We start from the raw sequence: 23,901 nt of genomic DNA, 5'->3' as shown, positions 1-23,901 counted from the left end.
ATCTTTTCCTTACAAGTCTCTCTAACAAGCAAAGAAAAATATGTATTTCGGCTTTTGTTTTCTTTCTTCCACTTGTTTTCATCCACTAACTTAACTGGCAACCCAAGCAATCAAAATCAATCAATGCATCTATACGTGATGATACCTTTCTCTCTAAATCGATCTATTGACTTATATAAGATGGTAAGATATTTTAAAATCGACATTCATAACTTTATAGTTTTAGCAATGAATAGCAAATACAATTATTTTTAAAATAATACCTATTTGGTGTTATTGTTATTAAATCAATTTATTTTATTATGTTTTTATAATAACGTTGAAGCAAAAAAAAATCGTTTCCATTTAAAAAGATTGATATCATAAAAAAAATAAAAAGAAAGAAAGGTTGGAGATGATATCAATCATAAAAAAATATTACAAACCATTTGTGGGAACCAATATCATATTTGTTAGATTTTATCATCAAACTTAGTTATAAAGCAATTTCTTTTACCAATAAAATTATATAACGTCAATTAGAGCTTGGAAACAAATTTGAATTATTATTCTGGTAAGCTCCAATAATTATTCAATAGATTCCCATGACGTGTGTCCAAAATGTCAAAAGTCCTTGTTCCTTTCATCCCACGACACACACCACTCATCTAACATGTCTATCGTTTCTTTTCTCATTAATGATCACACGACTTGAACATACAACGGTATATGTACGTACACACAGTCACACTCATAAGCAAAACACAGAAGTCTGGTTAAGATGTTCGTGTTATTATCTTTTTCACAAGTTGGTTTGTTTATTATATCCACCGCTAGGGATAATAATATCTGTTGTTGATAGAGAGACACACGACAGAGATATCATCAACCTTAGCCGTCGGATATTTCTGTCTCCATGCATTAGCGGGCGCCTCTGACACCGCGTTGGCCGCTCCTGCCTCGTTCGTAGACTTCTTTACCACCCGTAGCCATGCTTCTTCGTTACTAAGTACATCCCACACCTTTTACAACACACAAGAGACGAACAAAAATCACTACTTACGTGGATAGTCAAGTTCTGCATATTTTTAATCTGGGCATTAGTTTGTAGTCAAGAAAAGCCTTAAACGTTGGGCCTAAACAGAAAATTGAGTTTTGGTTCGTTTTTTGAATAATAGTAACCAACGTAGACCCTAAAATCTATATAAGTTGGTTTAGTACGGTTATAAGGTGGTTGGCTTCAGGTCACTCGTCAGCTAAATCACCTCCGTTTCTCCAGCCTCACTTGCTCCAATCATCACAGCCCTTAAAAAGCTCATTGTTCTCAGAACCACACATTTTCCATAAACCATCCACATATATATATATATATATATTAGCTGCGACCAAATATAAGAAAAAGAAATTAACAGTAAAGTGAAACTAATAAGACACATAATTCAATTATTTTAATCTTTTTTTTTTTTTTTTTTGACATCAATTCAATTATTTTAATCAAGTAACTAAATGACTTGTTGTAATTGCGTAGAATATGTATACGAAGAGGACACATGATTCAATTATTTTGATGATATTACACATACAATTGAAAATCAGTGCACATAAATGGTATTTTTGAAAATAATTTCTTATTTACAAAACATTTTTTCGTATATTTAATAATAGAATAACTTTATTAGTTTAATGAACATTTGTGTTTCTTGATTGATGAATCTTCTGAGTATTTTCGCATGTGAAACTTAGGACAACGTCATCGCTAAAGATATAAAACAATGTTCTCACTGACTCATGGTCTGAATACTGTTCCCACTGTGCTGATCGTCAGCACTTGGTGCCGCAACATACACCTTCTTTGCAAGAGACTTGGGGATATCGATCATGAGCACATTTTTTCTGAGGATGCAATTAGAGTGTTGGGATTGGCTTTTGAATACCACAGACCCCGCAAGCCCTTGATCACTCTCAAAGATGTAAATACTGTAGTTTGAAATTTTGTCGAATACTACATCAAATACTGTAGTTTGATCACTACGTAAGGATTCGTCGAATACTATATATAATGAAATTTTGAACTTATTATTGTATAGTTAATAACATTGAATATTCGTCGAATACTAGTTTACCATTTATTTTTTCTGTATTCATACAGGATGATGATTTTGGCAATGTTTTGGAAAAGAAGGAAATATTATAAAAACCTAATAGATTTGACCCGTGCAAGGCATGGAAGTAATACTAGTTAATCATAAATTTGGAACCAAGATCCTCAATCTCGAAAACCCTAGACTCTCCAATTCGACGAGGACAAAAGAAGATGTTGCGTTTCCTGGGAAACACTTTGGCTAAGGTAGTCGATAGATCTTGTCTCTCTTGCTGTGTTTGATTTTTCTTTTGCTTTTGTCTCTGTTCGCTGAGGTTGAATTGAATGAATAAATATGCAGTCTCCCCACAGATCAAAGATGGTTATGAAGCATGTGCAAGGGAATTTGGCGCAAAGGATTTTCGCCAGGGTAAGCAAGATGTAATCTCTTATTCGGGATCGCCCCTTCTCTATTAGTTATTTTAGTATATTGTCTGTGTCGTCCAGATTTGGGGATTTCATCCATTGCCTCTCCCCCCCATGTTCTCGAGGGTCAAGCAAGCTTTAGCTGTCTCGAAAATTTATGGATACTGCTTTACAGCGACCTTTGGTGGTGCTGGATTCCTGCTCGGTATGTGGTTTTAAGCTTTTTTATTTATTTATTTTTTGGTTTCACTAGAAACCGTCTTCTTCATTGTTTGGTTTCTTCTTCAGGCGGTGTGACAACAAGCCCCGTCTCAAAGGGGCTTCGGGAAAATGAAGCGGTAAGGGATTGGGTTAAAGTCTTTTTTTCTTTTCTTTCTTTCCTATATAATTCTTCTTCTCATTTTTTCCAGCTCTTCGTTGAAGATCTCCAACGTCTGGAAAAAATGGAGGCGAGGAGTTGGAAGTGGACTACCTCTCTTAAAGAGGAAACGAAGTGATGGTAATTGGTTGCCTCTATTTGTTTCTGTTTCGTCTTTGTTTGCAGTCGTTGATGAACACATTATCTGCCAATCACTGTAATAACCAATGATCCCAACTCTCCCATCCCTTTAAATCCCTTCAATTACATTATTTTTTTAACATCAGCAGTATTGCACCTTAGCAATCAAGATTAGCATAAAGCATGTACGCATCTTATAAGAAGTCAATTGGGGTTTTGGGATCTTGCCATAAAGAATATGATGTAAAAATGCAAAAACAAAACTAATGAGCCATCTTCATATAAAGCATGATATCTAACACAACTATAAAACGACGAAGATGATAATTGATAAGTCACTATAAAGTCTATAAAAACGCTCATGGTAGGAGACAACAACACACAATCACCACACAAATGACAACTTCATCTGAATCAACTCGCAATGTTGGTTAGTAAGAAGCCTATTGTAAAGATTCAGCAAACAATGTTCTCAGCTGACTCATGATCTGAATATTGTTCCCACTGTGATGATCTTTAGCACTTGGTGCTTCAACCGCAGGCACCTTCTTTGCCAGAGACTTGGGGATACCGAGATCATCTTGAGCATTAACAATAACAGAAGTATTTATGCTATGTAAACGTCAGTCTCATAGCATGTATGCTTCCACAATAGTTTGATTTGGGTCATTTGTGCATATATAATGATCCGATTTTGGATTCAGAATCTTAGTTGGATACAGTCAGATTTAGAGGTAAAATTAGCAAAAAAAAAATACACTTAGCATTATTAAGTAATGATTTCATAACAATAAATTATTGAAAAGGTGCATTTAAAAAATAATAATAATTAAAATCGTTAAAATTAAAATTAAAATAAGAAAATCCGTTTTGAACAAAGTAGTATTTATGAATGCCTTTACTAAATTTTCATTAACTATGAAAAAATTGCGAAGAAAACAGAGTTTGTTTTCAAGAAATTTTATGAAAACGTAAAAGTACAAACATGATCAATTTTGTCGAGTTAAATATATTTACAAAAAATCGATTCATTGAATTTAAGAGATATTTAAGAGATACTGCTTTAATTTGGGCCACAAGTAAATAAACATAACAAAGGAAAGCAGAAACCCTAGTTTTACACCCAAAGGAAGGAAGGACTCAGCGGAACAAAAATGATAATGAAGCACGCCCAAACGATTTTGGCCAAGGTTAAGCAAGAATAATTATTTTACTCTGGATCCTCCATCTCGATTTCTCCCTAATCGTGATTGTAGTATTGTCCGTGTCGTCGAGATATGCAGTATTGTCGGAAAGGGATTTCATCCGTGGCCTCTTCCCCCCTGTCCTCGAGGGTCAAGCATGCTTTGGAGGAGCAGGACAAGTTAGGTCTTGGTTTAGCGTTTGTTGGTGGATGGTTTAGCAAAGCTCTCATAAGTATGGTATTTTTGAATTCATGTGTGGATGTTTCCAACTTTAATTCTCCAGAATGTAACTATTTTTCTTTTCCCTATTTCCAATGAATGGATGTTTCAGATGTTTACAAGAGAGGAGAGGATTGGTATAGAATACACAGATTCGTCGATGCTGAGAAAAAGCGTATTGAAGAGACACGTGCCCTTATTCGAAACGTAAGTAAAGTTTTATACATTTCATAGTATTATTATTTGGTAATCATATGTTAAACCATTAGTTTTGTTTCAGGAAAAGAAGATATTGAAGGAACTGGATGTTTGATGTCTAGGCTACAATTTATTGTCTTTTGTTTTGGGTTGTTTGGTGTTTTATCCGCACTCTTCCTACTCTAATGGTGGCTTGCTTCCTGTCTTGTGTTCGTTTGGTGTTTTGAAACTGTATTCTTTTTATCTCCTATATAAGCTACTTTTTTCTCTACGTTGTTGTATCTCTGACAAAACAAATATTTTACCATGGTGCTTTCAAAAAAGAATTTCTTTTCTTAACATTTTACCAAAAAAAAAAAAGAATTTCGTTACTTTTCATTTGTGGTTGAACCAGTGTCGGTCCGGAGTTTTGTGGCGCCTAAAGCATATTAAAAAAACATGTCCCTTAACAATAATTTTTCAAAAACTTAGCGTTTTAAAACCAAAGAAATTTTTCATCAAGAACCCTAATATATTGATAATATATTAATATCTCATATTTTATTAACTAAAAATGATAAAATAATGATTATAAATAGTTCATATGCATTCAAAATATTACTTGAAAATACTAATGGTTTCAGATTACACCAACTCGTAGATTTTTTATTCTGTTGCGAGCACAATTTTCTACAAACACATTAGTAAGTAGAATTACTCATAAAAAAAAAGAATAATACATTAATATTAATGAAAAAGAGAGAAGAAGAAAAGGAAATATGGTAGTCTCTCTCATATGACAACGTTTTGGAAAAAAAAAATTAAATAGATTTGTTCTATTTTGTATGACTATCATTTAATACAATATAAATAAGTAAACTAAGATTTATCAATTAAGGAATCAGAATCAATTAAATTCTTTTGTTGTTATCAATAAAGGGGAAAAAATGAAAACACAGGTTTCGAACCTGTTCACGTGAACTAAAAATAGGAGAACTAAAGCCACTGCACTAACAGAGTATCTTAACATTGGTGCCCCTAAAAAGTTTATATTCTCTGGCGCCTAAAGCCCAAGTTTTACGGGCTTTAGTCCAGGGCCGGCCCTGGGTTGAACTACAAAATAAGGAGCTACATCACATCATCGAAAAGAAGAAGCAAGTGTTTCATTGTTATCAAAATCTTACAGTTTCCTACAACAATAATATAAAAGTTTTACGTTTTACATACACTAGGGGCGGAGCCCCGCGCAAGCGCGGAGACGTTAGCATAACCGAGATTGTAGAATTACAAAGCGTTGATGATGATGGTTTGTAGAGTTTGAGTATAGATGTAAATGTTGTAGAAGTGTTAGGAGTTGTTTTAAGAGAAGATGATTGGTGTATTTTCTATTATTATGCTTAGCGCAGATGTGGAAAGTGTGTAATATTCGACGGGGAAAAATTATTGATTTAGAAGAAAACGTAGCATTGACATTAGGTGGACCTTTTTGTAACTATTAAACATGAGAAACAGTTATAAGCAGATAGAGTACATTGGAGTAATGCGGTTTAAAAAAAACATGAAATAGAGAAAATCTTGAAATGTCTTGAAGAAGCAATGCATAGCAACTGAGAAATATAAAGAAACGGAAGCAGAGTTCGGTTCACATTGTGAATCCGCTCAGTTGTACCATCCAGAGCCTCCGTAGGACTGTAGATAGACCCCAAGCACAAAGACGCCTTCATCTGCCATGATCATAAATTTTCGTCTAAATTCTTTATTTGAACCAATTTTTAATGTTCTTTATAACTTTTGGTTCATTATGATTCAAATAAATAAACATAAATATCATGGCCAAAAAGTCAAAAACAAAAACAAACGGATGCATTATGTTGTGTCTCTGATTAGAGCTTGATTTTGTTGTAATATTGAATTCATTTTTTTCTATTTATGTAAAATAAGAAAACGGAACTGCTTGTCTAAACCCATCAAGCAATTAGTCCAAATTTTGTATCTAATCTTCTTTTACAAAATACTTTTTTTTAAACATGTGTGGATACTTTTTTTACAAAAAAAAATAAAAAAATTTGTAAAGTGGAGCAAATTTAAATATTGTTGTAGGTGACTATACTTTTTGAAAACTAAATAATATTCATTTTAAATCTGTAAAACTAAACAAAATTTTATCCAAACTAAAAGAAAATCAAAATTATGAAATTTATGTTACTTTGAAATTAAATTTGTCGTCTCGGTTGTATATTTGTTAATTTTATGCATACAATGATAAAACCAAATTAAGTAATTTTTTAGGGATAATAATAAGGACAATTCAAACCAAGTGACAGAATCCGAAACATTTTATCTTACTTGGATGTGTGTGTATAATATGCGTGGATGGACGAATAAATGGGATTCAATTTTTTACCTAGTATGAGATTTGAGATTTATCTGTTATATACATGACTAAAAAAATGTACACTTCCTCTGTAATTTTCCATGGTTGAATAAAATTCTCATTGTGAAGAAAGATTGGCTCTCACCACTGATTCTAAGGAAATATAAAATAGAGTAGTAGGAATTTAAAATACATACAAAACTACTCTCATTCAGACAACATGCAATGCATAGAATCCAAAAACTATGTAGTGGGGATTTAAAATACATAATACTCGCACTCTGTCACTCCTACACATGCATTGCATTAAAAGTTTCCATCGGTTATGAAACATTCCGAAGCAGATTTCTTGATCTTGTGCCACTAAAAAGACATCCTCCTTGAAGAAGCTCGTAGGCACGCTATAAAAAGATATCTTGCGACACTGGACTTACTCCATAAAGTAGAACCAGCCATCCTAGGCACGCTTCTCTTGGTTGCCTCTTGCCATGTTTTCTTTAACTGCATGGTATGCTTCATCTTGTGTCACCCAACGTCTTTTTTTCATTATCAGTGTAATCCCACATGAAGAAAGAAATTGATTCAATTCTATCCGAACAATCATAAAAACTATGATTGTTACGTACCTATTGAGTAACTGTAATTGAATCCAGAACCTCATAGTGCAGACCATTGGTCTGGTTGTAAGAATAGCCGGAAGCACTGTCAAGCATCCAATCTGTCATAACAGTATCAACACTACGTCAAATCATCTATAATTATGAATGAAAAGATTAAGAAAATTGTGAAACAAAAAGATGAAAGAACCTGAGAGTGACTCAAAAAGAGGAAACCGTTGGGCTCAATGGTGATCATACTTTATAGAGTTTTAGGCATCAAAACTTATAAGTCAGAAGTCCTCTGTTAACTGTATTATACGATAATGGAAGAATCAGTCTCAGATTTTGCTTGGTTCAGCTAAGTCAAACAGAAAAACTTGTTGATGGGAGACATAACTGCAACAGGAGCAATCTTAAGATGATGGTGGAAAAATACTTACCGCATGAACAATCTCTCTGATAGCTAGAAGCATGCATCTCATACTGCAAAGCAAATGCTTCGACTCGCTTTCGAAGCTCAAATATGTCTTCGTATGTGCATAGAATCTTCACAAACTCCCGGTGCGGCTTGCCATATTTTCTCTGCAACGCACTTGTTAATTGTTATATGAGTTGCCTTCATCAGAAAATCCTCACCGTACCAAAATAAGATATATAATACACATCTCTTGGAATGAAAAAAATATGTATAGGCTAGAGGATAGAAACCCATTTTAAGAGATGAACCTAAATTTATGATTACCGCCGATAAACTTTAAGAATCATTCTAATTTTCCAGGGGAATTTGGCTTGCAAGTACATAGATATGTGGTGGATGGATGTTTTTCTGAATTTTAGGATTAAAATTCATCTATGCCTCTAATTTTACTCAGACCAAATCGCTTAAAAGGTATGTAAACTGACCTTGCTCAAACATAAGAAGTCCATTAATCACACATGACCTCTCATTTGATCACGACACATGTACACATTTTTTTTCTCCGTACTAATAAGCTGCACAATCATATAAATGGTGAGAGATCATTATCACAAAGCAGCAATTCAGAAAGAATTTTTCTTGATTAGCAATACCTTACGACAACCAAAATAGTTTTCTGCACAGAAACTATAACAAAACTGCAAGACTGGAGCTCATATACTTCTCAAGAAATACTCAAGTCTGTAAAAACATGAACAGCAAAGCAAAAGGTCATATAAATAACCTCATTAACCATGTGCTTCTTGGAATTAAACTGTGCAACTTTGCAAGTAAGAGGATCAATGTGCTGGGTAATCACAGTCTTATCAGTAAACTTATATGTATCCAATCTGAGATTCTAATTAACATATATCCTAAAAGTATGGCAAACCCCAATTTTTTTTTTGTTAAAGTACTCAATGGCAAACCTTGAGGATTCATCTTAGGCATCTGTTTCGTCCGCTCAAATTCATGATGCATCTTTGAGATGTCGTCATCTTCTGTGGAAATCAAAACAATTTAATTTAATTGGGTGATGGACATAAAAGAAAAATGTGATGGGAGAGCATTTAGAAGAACTCACCATGTTGGGTTTAATGACAGGAAAAGAATAACCATCTCTGCAATGACGCAAACAAATCGATCAGAATCTATCTCTGCAATGACGCAAACACACAGAAGAAAGTTTTAAAACTGACATCATCGTGAGACAGAACGTCGGTTGGATCAACCGGGCCGGATCCAGAACCGAGGTCGAAACCCATGAACCCAGATCCACTACATCACTGCTCCTAATCAATCTAAGAAAGCGGAGAGAACTGCCTCGTGTTCTTCGAACCCCATCGGCGCCGCCGCCGCTGGGATCACCGGGAGAGAAAGACAGCATGAATGTTGGGGAAGAGAGAAAGAGGTGAAAAGGATACGGACGGTCGTGAGGAAAGAAAGTTGGTTAATAAAAATAAATAATAAAATAAAACCCGGGTGGGTCCTACAATATGTCACAAAACCTATCACTGATTGGTCAGAATAAAAAATCCGCCATGGACAACTTCTCTGCTCTCTATATGTTGCTTTTAGTATTGTAGATTACGTTTACCCATGTACAACCATAATCAATATTTCGTTTCCTCTGGCTTATGAATATAAATCTAGATATAACATTGAATATTCATCGAATACTAGTTTACTAATACATTTATTTTTTTTGTATTCATATAGGAAACTTACACACTAGGACGATGATTTTAGCAATGTTTTGGAAAAGAAGGAAATATTATAAAAACCTAATAGATTTGACTCGTGCAATACTAGTTAATCATAAATTTGGAACCAAGATCCTCAATCTCGAAAACCCTAGACTCTCCAATTCGACGAGGACAAAAGAAGATGTTGCGTTTCCTGGGAAACACTTTGGCTAAGGTAGTCGATAGATCTTGTCTTTCTTGCTGTGTTTGATTTTTCTTTTGCTTTTGTCTCTGTTCACTGAGGTTGAATTGAATGAATAAATATGCAGTCTTGTGGCAAGGGGAGGCTGCAGTATCGTGATTTTTCATCCGTGAGTGATCAGAAAGGTATCTCATATATTGGCATATCAAAATTTCTCCTTCAGTCATTTTTTTTTGTTTCTAATTTTTGTTGGAATCAACTTTTTTTTTGTTTGTTTATTTGTTAGCTGTCTCGAAATTTTATGGATACTGCTTTAAAACGGTCTTTGGTGGTGCTGGATTCCTGCTCGGTATGTGGTTTGTAAGCTTTTTTATTATTATTATTATTATTATTATTATTATTATTATTTATTTTGGTTTAGTTATTATTATTATTATTTATTTTGGTTTCAATAGAAACAATCTTCTTCATAAAACCCTGTTTGTTTGGTTTCTTCTTCAGCTTGTGTGACAACAAGCCCCGTCTCAAAGGGACTTCGGGAACTTGAACAGGTAAATAGCGTGGTTAAACTGTTAAAAGTCTTTTCTTCTTTCTTTCTTTCTTTCTTTCTTTCTTTTTAATCTTCCCAATATAATTCTTCTTCTCGTTTTTTTGTCAGGTTTACATCGAAGAAATGCCAAATGCGGATGAAATAGAGGCCAGGGTGGCCGAGTTGATTACCTTGAGAGAGGAGTTAATGAAGTGATGGTAGTTGGTTGTGTCTGCTTCTTTCTGTTATTGTCTTTGTTTGCTGTCGTTGTTAAACATTATCTGCCAATCACTTTAATAACACTACTACTTCATGGTTGTGATATATGTGGGATTAGATAAAGATCCAATTCTCCCAACCCTTTAAATCCTTTCCTAGGTACTTATATAATTGTCTCCCGTCAGTTCCCGTACATAGTCGATTCCGCATCAGACATATACGCACAATAGTGTTTCCTCGCTGGCTATACGCGCCGCCGGTTTAAGCGCGTACCGAGACGCTCCACCTACGATCTCGACCGCTCTGTCTTCCTCCATTAGCCGTCGATATATGGTTCTCTCCGGGTGGTTCAAGTTTTGTTCGTCCTGAGATGCTAAAACGCTGTGTTTCGTAAGTTTGCCGAAGACAATCAGTCAAACGATGTCCTTTTACGAGATGCAACTATTGGGTCGTATTGACAAGTAATTTAACATCAAGAACTTGTTAAATTTAAGACGATGATAGTTTGGTAACACTAACACATAGATGCAAATACAAAACGGCAATATATGGGATAAAAGAACAAGCAGTATATACAAGGGTTGTAACGATTGCGTAAACGTCAAAAACACATAATACGTAGTAAAAGTTGTAACGATTGCGTAAACAAAGTTGTAACACAATCATTCTCTTGTTGTGTCCCTTTCTTGGCTCATCATTACAGATTTTGGCACTCTAATAATACTTCCTCCGATGCCGCCTTGAAGGTGAGTCATATTCATCTTACTCTTGTTCATTTCTGCGTACATATCTTCTATCATCGGCTTCCATAGCCTTATTCGCGCATTTATAAACCAGTTTGATACCTTTCATCACACACCAAAAATAATACACACTTATAAGCTGCTTGGGTCTAAGTAACAAAACATAAGTGCGTCTAAATTCAAAACACCTGACTTCTTGTCAATACACTTCGTATAGCAAGAAGATGTTTCTCTGAATCTTTCGGGTAACTATACTCAAGAGATTATACATCAATAACAATTCTATCTAACAATGTCATCACAAAGTATAGACTTAATAAAGAGTTTTTCTTACGGATGAAGAGAGTTTTGGAACATTCTTCTCACTGACTCATGGTCTGATGAATATTGTTCCCACTGTGATGATCTTCAGCACTTGGTGCCTCAACCGCAGGCACCTTCTTTGCAAGAGACTTGGGGACTTCGAGATCATTTGAGTATTAGCAATAAGAGAAGTATTTATGCTATGTAAACGTCACTCTCATAGCATGTATGCTTCCACAATACTTGGATTTGGGCCAATTTTGTAGAGTGAGCCGGTTTTGGATTCAGAATCTTAGTTGGATACAATCAGTTTAAAGGTAAAAATTTGCAAAAATACACTTACAGATCACTTGAACATTATTAAGTAATGAATTCATAACAAGAAAAAATTGAAAGACGCATTTAAAAAAAAAGTAGTTAAAATTAAAATTAAAATAAGAAAATCCGGCTAACAAATTAGTATTTGTGAATGGCTTTACTAAATTTTCATTAACTTATGAAAATAATTTGCTAAGAAAACAGAGTTTTTTTTAGTTAAAAAAAAAAACAGAGTTTTTTTAAAAGAAATTTTATAAATACGAAAAAGAACAAACATGATCAATTTATAGAGTTAAAATACATAAGAGGATATATTTATCAAAATCAATTCAATAAATTTAAGAGATACTGCTTTGATTTGGGCCACAAGTAAATAAAAATAAAAAAGGAAAGCAGAAACCCTAATTTTACACCCAAAGGAAGGACACAGCGGAACAAAAGATGATGATGAAGCACTCGCAAACGATTTTGGCCAAGGTTAAGCTAAGAATTATTCTTTTTATTCCGGATCCTCCCTCTCTATTTCTCTATTCATGATTGTAGTATTGTCTGTGTCTGTCGAGATCTGCAGTATTTTCGGAAAGGGATCTCATCCATAGCTTCTTCTCCCCTGTCCTCAAGGGTCAAGCATGCTTGGGAGGAGCAGAACAAATTAGTTCTTGGTTTAGCGTTCATTGGTGGATGGTTCGTCAAAGCTAACATAAGTATGGTTCTTTGAATTATGTCGCCAACATTAATTCTCTAGAATGTAACTATTTTGCTTTCCTGTTTCCAATGAATGGATGTTTCAGATGTTTTCAAGAGAAGAGAGGATTGGTACAGAGTTCACAAATTTGTTGATGATGAGAAGAAGCGTCTTGAAGAGAAACGTGCCCGTAATGAAAAGGTAAGTCAAGTTTGATACATTTTATTAAATAAATCATATGTTCAAACCATTTTGTTTTATTTCATGAATGGCAGGAACTGGATGATGATGTCTAGGCTACAATTGATTGTTTTTTGTGTTGTGTTGTTTGGTGTTTTATCCGCACTCTCGTACTAATTTAGTGGTGGCTTGCTTCTTGTCTTGTGTTCGTTTGGTGTTTTGAAACTGTTTTTTTTCTTCTTCATCTCCTATATATGGTTCCACTTGCAAACCTACTCTTACGTGTTTCACAAGTATTTGGTCGTATTCACAAGTATTTTAACATCAAGAACTTGTTAAATTTAAGACGATAATATGTTGGTAACAGTCAGTAACAAGTGATGCAAATACAAAACAGCAATATATGAGATACAACAAGCAGTATATACAATTATAACAAAAAGTCAAAACAATCATAATACGTGGTAAAAGTTGTAACGATTGCGTAAACAAAGTTGTAACACAATCATTCTCTTATTTTGTCCCTTTCTTGGCTCATCATTACAGACTTTGGCACTCTAATAAAACTTCCTCCATTGCCACCTTGAAGGGGAGTGTTACTCAGCTTCCTCTTGTTCATTTCTGCGTACATGTCTTCTATCATGGGCTTCCATAGCCTTACCCTCGCATTTATAAACCAGTTTGATACCTTTCATCACACACAAACACAAGAAACGAGACACTTATGTCACTTGCTATTTGGATTTGAGTAACAAAACATACGTGCGTCTAAAGTCAAAACATACCTGACTTCTTGTCAATCCACTACGTATAGCAAGAAGATGTTTCTCTGAATCTTTCGGGTAGCTGTAGTCAAAGAGAATACATTAATATCATTTGCTTAGCTACCAATATCATCAAAAAGTAGGCTTAATAAAGATTTAAAAGGATTCTTACGGGTGAAGAAAGTTTTGGAACATCCATGTACGTAGAACCGAGACTGATTTCTCAGGCAAGCCTCGTTGCGGTCTCCAAATCTGATGGTTCTTACGTTTTAGCTGCTGAAGAAGGCAATGCTGGTGGAAGATTGAGTCTTCTTGAGACTTCTCTTTGCCTCTCTCCAAAACCGTTCCCATCATGAGTATCTTCTTGCTGATTCTCTCTCTCAGGTTCTTGTATAAGAAGGAGACGGTTTGGAGTGCAAACCGGGTGTGTAGCTGAGGATCTAACTCGGTTGCTGCATGGAAGGCTGATACAACCGTATGAATCTCGTCAACGCAATGACTATATCGATCATCCACCTGAAGACAAAAATCAACTCGAAAAAACTTTCAGTAATTAGTAAATAATTTCTTAGTTTATGTAAAAATGTGTTAATATATATTATTATACCATTTGAAGAAGATCCAAGAGATGGGTTTTCTTTGCTTCTAATGCTCTTCTTTGCGAACCGCCATCAAGAAACTCGTTTAGATTCTCATAACATGAGACAAAGGCTGAGTTTGTACCCTCTGACTCGGTTCCTCGAGAAGAAAAGTAGCATTGAGGATTAGTCTCTATGCCGTTGAGGGAGTATGTGGCGAAATGAGATAGTATTTCTTGAACGGAGTGAAGGTACTTTGAGCCAAATATCACTTGAGAGACGTTATTAGAAACGTGTTTGCTGCTGGAAGAAGCTTGCTCTGAGGTTCCTCTAGTAGATTTAAGCAGCACAAAGACTTGTCTCCGAGCACTCATCAGAAACATCTGTGGCAAGACTTAACGAGAGTTCGTTTCTTGGGAAATCTTCTTTGCCACCGATTGTAGATATTATTGGTTCACTAAGACCAACAACACCTTCTACGTATGGATATGCATGAAACTCACTATTTTCTCCAAGACGATCCACATGTTGTACGTTGAACCAAATATAACTTGGAAGACTTATTAGACATGTCTGAAACATGTCCTACAGCATCAACAAGAGAGCCATACACATCTTGAGGACAGTTATCAGGATTCGGTTTGTCGGGAAAGTACATAACATCCAAAGTGAAGAGCTTCTGCTTTATCGGCCAATCATGAGTTGGTCTCACGGATGACCTGCGGTATATGAGAATCTAAAGAGCGATATGATATAGCATTTTCGGGTTGGGGCTAGAGGAGAACTGTTCTGTGGAAAATGAACTTACCACCCTCAAGATTCAATTTTCATTACCTTATGAAAACAAATTAGCAATATAATTTTTTTTGAAAATAATATGATAAGAAAACAGAGATTTTTTTCTTAAAAAAAAAACATGATCAATTTGTAGAATTATAAAATACATAGAAGATATATTTATTACAAAAATTGATTCAAATCATTCAAGGAAACACGAGTAGTGCTTTGATTTGGGCCACAAGTAAATAAACTAACAAAGGAAAGCAGAAGCCCTAATTTTACACCCAAAGGAAGCACTCAGCGGAACAAAAGATGATGATGAAGCACGCGCAAACGATTTTGGCCAAGGTTAAGCTAAGAATCATATTTTATTCCGGATCTCTCCCTCTCGATTTCTCTGTATTCGTGATTGTAGTCTTGTCTGTGTCGTCGAGATATGCAGTATTGTCGGAAAGGGATCTCATCCATCGCCTCTTCCCCCATGTCCACGAGGGTCAAGCATGCTTGGGAGGAGCAGGACGGATTAGTTCTTGGTTTAGCGTTCTTTGGTGGATGGTTCGTCAAAGCTTCCATAAGTATGGTTTTTTGAATTAATTTTATAGATGTTTCCAACACTAATTCTCTAGAAGGTAACTATTTTTCTTTCCTGTTTCCAATGAATGTATCTTTCAGATCTTTTAAAGAGAAGAGAGGATTGGTATAGAGTACACAGATTTTTTGATGATGAGAAGAAGCGTCTTGAAGAGAAACGTGCCCGTAATGAAAAGGTAATTCAAGTTTGATACATTTTATTAAATAAATCATATGTTCAAACCACATTTGTTTTATTTCATGAATGGCAGGAACTGGATGATAATGTCTAGGCGACAATTGATTGTCTTTTGTGTTGCCTTGTTTGGTGTTTTTTCCGCACTCTCGTACTAATTTAATAGTGGCTTGCTTCTGGTCTTGTGTTAGTTTGGTGTTTTGAAACTGTTTTTTTTTCTTCTTCATCTCCATCCTATATATATATGTTGCAAACCTACTCTGCTTTCTTTTCTACGTTATATATCTGACAAACAAAATTTATACCATGGTGCTTCCCGAAGAAAAAAAAATTATATATTTACTTTTCATTTGTGGTTGAATTACAAAATAAGGAGCTACATCACATTATCAAAAAGGAAGAAGTAAGTGTTTCATTGTTATAAATCTTACGGTTTTTTTCCTACAGCAATGATATAAAATTTACGTTTACATACATTACGTTTATCCATGTACAATCATAATCAATATAACGTTTTCTATGGCTTATTAATACAAATCTAGATATCAAATTTTCTCTGTTTTACTCAATTTTATTTTAAGTACATTCTATTACATATTTCCTATAAATGGAGAGAACAAACATGAAAGAAGATGACAAGGACCTGCAGCTCTGCTCAACCATCGTAATACTCTTTATATTTTTTGTTCTTTTGGTAAAACTCTTTATATTGTTGTTATTGGAATACTCTACTAGATTTTGACCCGCGCTTTCAAAGCGCAGGTTTATTTTTGTTTTTTTTTTCAATTGACAAATATTTTAGTAAATGTCACATTTTCATATATTTGTGCTTTATTTTATAAAAGACTTAAATTTTTTATCTTTATTTATCGTATTTCATTTTAAATGACTATTTATGTTAAAAAAAATTAAACTTTATTTTTTTAATAAATTAAGTTGGTATAACTCTGATAAATTAATTTTATTATGGGGTTAATATTTTAATTAAAAAATTATATACTTTTAATAAAGATTTATACTTTTCAATAAAAAAATTCAATTATTTTTATGAATGCTTAAATTATATTAAGAAAAGAAAAAAATAATAATTAAGAATAGTTGAAAAAAAATTATTTTAACTTGGACCCAATGGCCCAAAGGAAAAAAAAAAGTGGGAATTGAATCTGATTTTTTAATAGGCCCAAATGGCCCAAGAGAGATTTAAAGTGAGAAATGAATTTTTAATATAATTTTTTTAAAATAATATTTTTTAACTATATAATAATTATTTTTAATTAAAATAATTATTTTTAATATAATTAATATAATTAATATTACCCGCGGGTTAAGCGGGTTACCCGCGGGTTTTTGCGGGTAGAAATTTTTTTGTTTGTGAGTTATGCGGGTCGATTTTTTGAATCAAAAAAATGATTCAATCTGCAGCGGGTCGGGGCGGGTTGACCCGCAAACCCAGCACTAATTATTGCCTATGTGTTTTTGTCCAATAATATTTAAAAAAAAATCCTAATAGATTTGAGCCGTGTGTAGCAGGGAAGTAACACTTTTTAATAATAAACTAGATTTTGACCCGCGCTTTCAAAGCGCGGATTTATTTTTGTTTTTTTTTTCAATTGACAAATATTTAGTAAATGTCACATTTTCATATATTTGTGTTTTATTTTGTAAAAGACTTAAAAATTTTATCTTTATTTATCGTATTGCATTTTAAATGACTATTTATGTTAAAAAAATTAAATTTTATTTTTTTAATGAATTAAGTTGGTATAACTCTGATAAATTAATTTTATTATGGGGTTAATATTTTAATTAAAAAATTATATACTTTTAATAAAGATTTATACTTTTCAATAAAATAATTCAATTATTTTTATGAATGCTTAAATTATATTAAGAAAAAAAAATAATTAAGAATAGTTGAAAAAAATTATTTGAACTTAGACTCAATGACCCAAAAGAAAAAAAAAATGAGAATTGAATCTGATTTTTTAATAGACTCAAATGGCCCAAGAGAGATTTGATTTGGGCTGGATCCAAAAATAATGACCCAATATAAATTTGTTATTAATATTACTTAATTGCCCTTAATGAAACATGCAATGTTAGTGAAAGAAACATGCCCCTAAGGTAATTATGACAATAGGATCCTGCTTTAATAGTATAGATTTGGAACTAAGATCCCTAATCTTGAAAACCCTAGGCTCTCCAATTCGACGAGGACAAAAGAAGATGTTGCCGTTCCTGGGAAACACCTTGGCTAAGGTAATCCAGAGAGATCTTTGTCTCTGGGTGTGTTTGATATTTATTTTGCTTTTGTCTCTGTTCACTGAGGTTGAATGAATAAATTATGCAGTCTTGCCGCAAGGGGAGGCTGCAGTGTCGTGATTTTTCATCCGTGAGTGAGAAAGGTATCTCATTATTTATTGGCATATCAATATCTCTCCTCAAGTCAAATTTTTTGTTTCTAATTCTCGTTGGAATCAACTTTTTGTTTGTTAGCTGTCTCGAAAGTTTATCGATACTGCTTCACAGCGGTCTTTGGTGGTGCTGGATTCCTGCTCGGTGTGTGGTTTGTAATATTTTTATATATATATATATATATATATAGATTTTTTGGGTTCACTAAAAACCGTCTTCGTCAGGTGGTGTGACAACAAGCCCCGTCTCTAAGGGGCTCCGGGAATATGAAGAGGTAAATAACCTCAAGGGATTGGGTTAAAATCTTTTTCTTCTTCTTTCTTTCCTATATAAGTCTTCTTCTCATTTTAATTTCAGCGCTTCGTTAAAGGTCTCCAACGTCTGGAAAAAATGGAGGCCAGGAGGGGCAAGTGGATTTCCTCTCTTAAAGAGAAAACCAAGTGACGGTAATTGGTTGCGTCTGTTTGTTTCTGTTTTGTCTATGTTTGCAGCCGTTGATGAACACATTATCTGCCAATCACTGTAATAACTACTTCATGGTTGTGTCTTATAAAATATTTCTGTTATATGTGGCGCTTAGATTGTGGCTAGAGGAGAATTGTTTTGTAGAAAATGAAATTTCCACCCTTAAGATTAGGTTTTGTGCTCTGAAATGTTTAGCTTCCTGAGCCGCTGCAGGGAATAGAAGTGTGAGGTCCGCCCGACCAGATGATTTAGTAGCTCTGACAATCCTCTTATAGAAGCAATAGCAGATTTGGCATTGTTGGTGAAATCCTATCTAAGCTGAAACACAAAAGTCCTCAAGCTTTCATTTAGAGAAATGTATAATCTAAGCAATAAGCTTTTTTCTCACACAACCTGTCACTAGATGGAAAAGACACTCAAATTTCAATTTAGATGACACAGATGCTGACCAATGCTGACCACAGATGACACAAAGCTCCAATGCTGACCACAACAGAGAACCTCCCAAGCAATTGCAAACCTCCAAGGAGCAGAACTACATAGCTTTGATTTCGTAAAACGCGTAAAACAGACATTAAACCGCTGTGTTTCGTAAGTTTGGCCGAAGACAATCAAGAACTTGTTACATTTTTAGACGATGATAAGTTGATAACACATGATGCAAATTACAAAACAGCAAATATACTATGAGATAAAAGAACAAGCTGTATATACAATTACAATTATAACAGCAAATGTCTTTTATCCCCCTTCTAATGTAATAAGTTGCTAAGCAACAACTCTGTAAAAAACAAAAAGCCTTTGGTATGAATTTAACATTTACACCCAAAAAAAAAATTATAACAAAAAAGTCAAAAACAATCTTAATACGTAGCGATTTTGCGTAAACAAAGTTGTAACACAATCATTCTCTTATTTTGTCCCTTTCTTGGCTCATCATTACAGACTTTGGCACTCTAATAAGACTTCCTCCATTGCCACCTTGAAGGTGAGTGTTACTCAGCTTCCTCTTGTTCATTTCTGCGTACATGTCCTTCTATCATCGGCTTCCATAGCCTTACTGTAACGACCCGGTTCTCTAAATGTTGGTTTTGTATTGATTTTAATTGAATCAGACCATTGGTAAACCAAAGCATTATATATATCATATTTCTTAACCTAGCAATCAAAAGAAAAAATTGAAAGACGCATTTAAAAAAAAAGTAGTTAAAATTAAAATTAAAATAAGAAAATCCGGCTAACAAATTAGTATTTGTGAATGGCTTTACTAAATTTTCATTAACTTATGAAAATAATTTGCTAAGAAAACAGAGTTTTTTTTAGTTAAAAAAAAAAAACAGAGTTTTTTTAAAAGAAATTTTATAAATACGAAAAAGAACAAACATGATCAATTTATAGAGTTAAAATACATAAGAGGATATATTTATCAAAATCAATTCAATAAATTTAAGAGATACTGCTTTGATTTGGGCCACAAGTAAATAAAAATAAAAAAGGAAAGCAGAAACCCTAATTTTACACCCAAAGGAAGGACACAGCGGAACAAAAGATGATGATGAAGCACTCGCAAACGATTTTGGCCAAGGTTAAGCTAAGAATTATTCTTTTTATTCCGGATCCTCCCTCTCTATTTCTCTATTCATGATTGTAGTATTGTCTGTGTCTGTCGAGATCTGCAGTATTTTCGAAAAGGGATCTCATCCATAGCTTCTTCTCCTCTGTCCTCAAGGGTCAAGCATGCTTGGGAGGAGCAGAACAAATTAGTTCTTGGTTTAGCGTTCATTGGTGGATGGTTCGTCAAAGCTAACATAAGTATGGTTCTTTGAATTATGTCGCCAACATTAATTCTCTAGAATGTAACTATTTTGCTTTCCTGTTTCCAATGAATGGATGTTTCAGATGTTTTCAAGCGAAGAGAGGATTGGTACAGAGTTCACAAATTTGTTGATGATGAGAAGAAGCGTCTTGAAGAGAAACGTGCCCGTAATGAAAAGGTAAGTCAAGTTTGATACATTTTATTAAATAAATCATATGTTCAAACCATTTTGTTTTATTTCATGAATGGCAGGAACTGGATGATGATGTCTAGGCTACAATTGATTGTTTTTTGTGTTGTGTTGTTTGGTGTTTTATCCGCACTCTCGTACTAATTTAGTGGTGGCTTGCTTCTTGTCTTGTGTTCGTTTGGTGTTTTGAAACTGTTTTTTTTCTTCTTCATCTCCTATATATGGTTCCACTTGCAAACCTACTCTTACGTGTTTCACAAGTATTTGGTCGTATTCACAAGTATTTTAACATCAAGAACTTGTTAAATTTAAGACGATAATATGTTGGTAACAGTCAGTAACAAGTGATGCAAATACAAAACAGCAATATATGAGATACAACAAGCAGTATATACAATTATAACAAAAAGTCAAAACAATCATAATACGTGGTAAAAGTTGTAACGATTGCGTAAACAAAGTTGTAACACAATCATTCTCTTATTTTGTCCCTTTCTTGGCTCATCATTACAGACTTTGGCACTCTAATAAAACTTCCTCCATTGCCACCTTGAAGGGGAGTGTTACTCAGCTTCCTCTTGTTCATTTCTGCGTACATGTCTTCTATCATGGGCTTCCATAGCCTTACCCTCGCATTTATAAACCAGTTTGATACCTTTCATCACACACAAACACAAGAAACGAGACACTTATGTCACTTGCTATTTGGATTTGAGTAACAAAACATACGTGCGTCTAAAGTCAAAACATACCTGACTTCTTGTCAATCCACTACGTATAGCAAGAAGATGTTTCTCTGAATCTTTCGGGTAGCTGTAGTCAAAGAGAATACATTAATATCATTTGCTTAGCTACCAATATCATCAAAAAGTAGGCTTAATAAAGATTTAAAAGGATTCTTACGGGTGAAGAAAGTTTTGGAACATCCATGTACGTAGAACCGAGACTGATTTCTCAGGCAAGCCTCGTTGCGGTCTCCAAATCTGATGGTTCTTACGTTTTAGCTGCTGAAGAAGGCAATGCTGGTGGAAGATTGAGTCTTCTTGAGACTTCTCTTTGCCTCTCTCCAAAACCGTTCCCATCATGAGTATCTTCTTGCTGATTCTCTCTCTCAGGTTCTTGTATAAGAAGGAGACGGTTTGGAGTGCAAACCGGGTGTGTAGCTGAGGATCTAACTCGGTTGCTGCATGGAAGGCTGATACAACCGTATGAATCTCGTCAACGCAATGACTATATCGATCATCCACCTGAAGACAAAAATCAACTCGAAAAAACTTTCAGTAATTAGTAAATAATTTCTTAGTTTATGTAAAAATGTGTTAATATATATTATTATACCATTTGAAGAAGATCCAAGAGATGGGTTTTCTTTGCTTCTAATGCTCTTCTTTGCGAACCGCCATCAAGAAACTCGTTTAGATTCTCATAACATGAGACAAAGGCTGAGTTTGTACCCTCTGACTCGGTTCCTCGAGAAGAAAAGTAGCATTGAGGATTAGTCTCTATGCCGTTGAGGGAGTATGTGGCGAAATGAGATAGTATTTCTTGAACGGAGTGAAGGTACTTTGAGCCAAATATCACTTGAGAGACGTTATTAGAAACGTGTTTGCTGCTGGAAGAAGCTTGCTCTGAGGTTCCTCTAGTAGATTTAAGCAGCACAAAGACTTGTCTCCGAGCACTCATCAGAAACATCTGTGGCAAGACTTAACGAGAGTTCGTTTCTTGGGAAATCTTCTTTGCCACCGATTGTAGATATTATTGGTTCACTAAGACCAACAACACCTTCTACGTATGGATATGCATGAAACTCACTATTTTCTCCAAGACGATCCACATGTTGTACGTTGAACCAAATATAACTTGGAAGACTTATTAGACATGTCTGAAACATGTCCTACAGCATCAACAAGAGAGCCATACACATCTTGAGGACAGTTATCAGGATTCGGTTTGTCGGGAAAGTACATAACATCCAAAGTGAAGAGCTTCTGCTTTATCGGCCAATCATGAGTTGGTCTCACGGATGACCTGCGGTATATGAGAATCTAAAGAGCGATATGATATAGCATTTTCGGGTTGGGGCTAGAGGAGAACTGTTCTGTGGAAAATGAACTTACCACCCTCAAGATTCAATTTTCATTACCTTATGAAAACAAATTAGCAATATAATTTTTTTTTGAAAATAATATGATAAGAAAACAGAGATTTTTTTCTTAAAAAAAAAACATGATCAATTTGTAGAATTATAAAATACATAGAAGATATATTTATTACAAAAATTGATTCAAATCATTCAAGGAAACACGAGTAGTGCTTTGATTTGGGCCACAAGTAAATAAACTAACAAAGGAAAGCAGAAGCCCTAATTTTACACCCAAAGGAAGCACTCAGCGGAACAAAAGATGATGATGAAGCACGCGCAAATGATTTTGGCCAAGGTTAAGCTAAGAATCATATTTTATTCCGGATCTCTCCCTCTCGATTTCTCTGTATTCGTGATTGTAGTCTTGTCTGTTTCGTCGAGATATGCAGTATTGTCGGAAAGGGATCTCATCCATCGCCTCTTCCCCCATGTCCACGAGGGTCAAGCATGCTTGGGAGGAGCAGGACGGATTAGTTCTTGGTTTAGCGTTCTTTGGTGGATGGTTCGTCAAAGCTTCCATAAGTATGGTTTTTTGAATTAATTTTATAGATGTTTCCAACACTAATTCTCTAGAAGGTAACTATTTTTCTTTCCTGTTTCCAATGAATGTATCTTTCAGATCTTTTAAAGAGAAGAGAGGATTGGTATAGAGTACACAGATTTTTTGATGATGAGAAGAAGCGTCTTGACGTGCCCGTAATGAAAAGGTAATTCAAGTTTGATACATTTTATTAAATAAATCATATGTTCAAACCACATTTGTTTTATTTCATGAATGGCAGGAACTGGATGATAATGTCTAGGCGACAATTGATTGTCTTTTGTGTTGCCTTGTTTGGTGTTTTTTCCGCACTCTCGTACTAATTTAATAGTGGCTTGCTTCTGGTCTTGTGTTAGTTTGGTGTTTTGAAACTGTTTTTTTTTTCTTCTTCATCTCCATCCTATATATATATGTTGCAAACCTACTCTGCTTTCTTTTCTACGTTATATATCTGACAAACAAAATTTATACCATGGTGCTTCCCGAAGAAAAAAAAATTATATATTTACTTTTCATTTGTGGTTGAATTACAAAATAAGGAGCTACATCACATTATCAAAAAGGAAGAAGTAAGTGTTTCATTGT

The 23,901-nt window shown here is 34.4% G+C and overlaps 1 protein-coding gene, 1 long non-coding RNA gene and 2 pseudogenes across 2 annotated transcripts; 1 reads left to right on the top strand and 3 right to left on the bottom strand.

Annotated features, from left to right (window-relative positions):
* The first annotated feature begins 2,229 nt into the window (after positions 1–2,229).
* Positions 2,230–3,127, top strand: LOC106371109. The gene is made up of 5 exons (XM_013811146.3): positions 2,230–2,326; positions 2,421–2,489; positions 2,567–2,690; positions 2,774–2,823; positions 2,896–3,127. The coding sequence occupies exons 1-5, from the start codon at positions 2,294–2,296 to the stop codon at positions 2,980–2,982; spliced, it is 363 nt and encodes a 120-aa protein (XP_013666600.1). The 5' UTR covers positions 2,230–2,293; the 3' UTR covers positions 2,983–3,127.
* A 3,951-nt stretch (positions 3,128–7,078) lies between these two features.
* Positions 7,079–9,445, bottom strand: LOC106371096. The gene is made up of 9 exons (XR_001274461.3): positions 9,194–9,445; positions 9,079–9,115; positions 8,924–8,995; positions 8,609–8,696; positions 8,441–8,530; positions 7,978–8,119; positions 7,746–7,845; positions 7,565–7,656; positions 7,079–7,474 (listed from the first exon to the last, which is right to left on the bottom strand). It is a non-coding gene; the product is annotated as an uncharacterized LOC106371096 (long non-coding RNA).
* Positions 9,446–13,245: 3,800 nt separating this feature from the next.
* LOC125575919 lies at positions 13,246–14,782 on the bottom strand (annotated as a pseudogene).
* A 6,204-nt stretch (positions 14,783–20,986) lies between these two features.
* Positions 20,987–22,523, bottom strand: LOC125575918 (annotated as a pseudogene).
* Positions 22,524–23,901: the final 1,378 nt, after the last annotated feature.

The sequence above is a fragment of the Brassica napus genome, chromosome A1 (genome assembly GCF_020379485.1).
Source record: "Brassica napus cultivar Da-Ae chromosome A1, Da-Ae, whole genome shotgun sequence".
In the NCBI taxonomy this organism is placed as follows: Eukaryota; Viridiplantae; Streptophyta; class Magnoliopsida; order Brassicales; family Brassicaceae; genus Brassica; species Brassica napus.
This window is presented reverse-complemented; position numbering and strand designations above follow the sequence as displayed.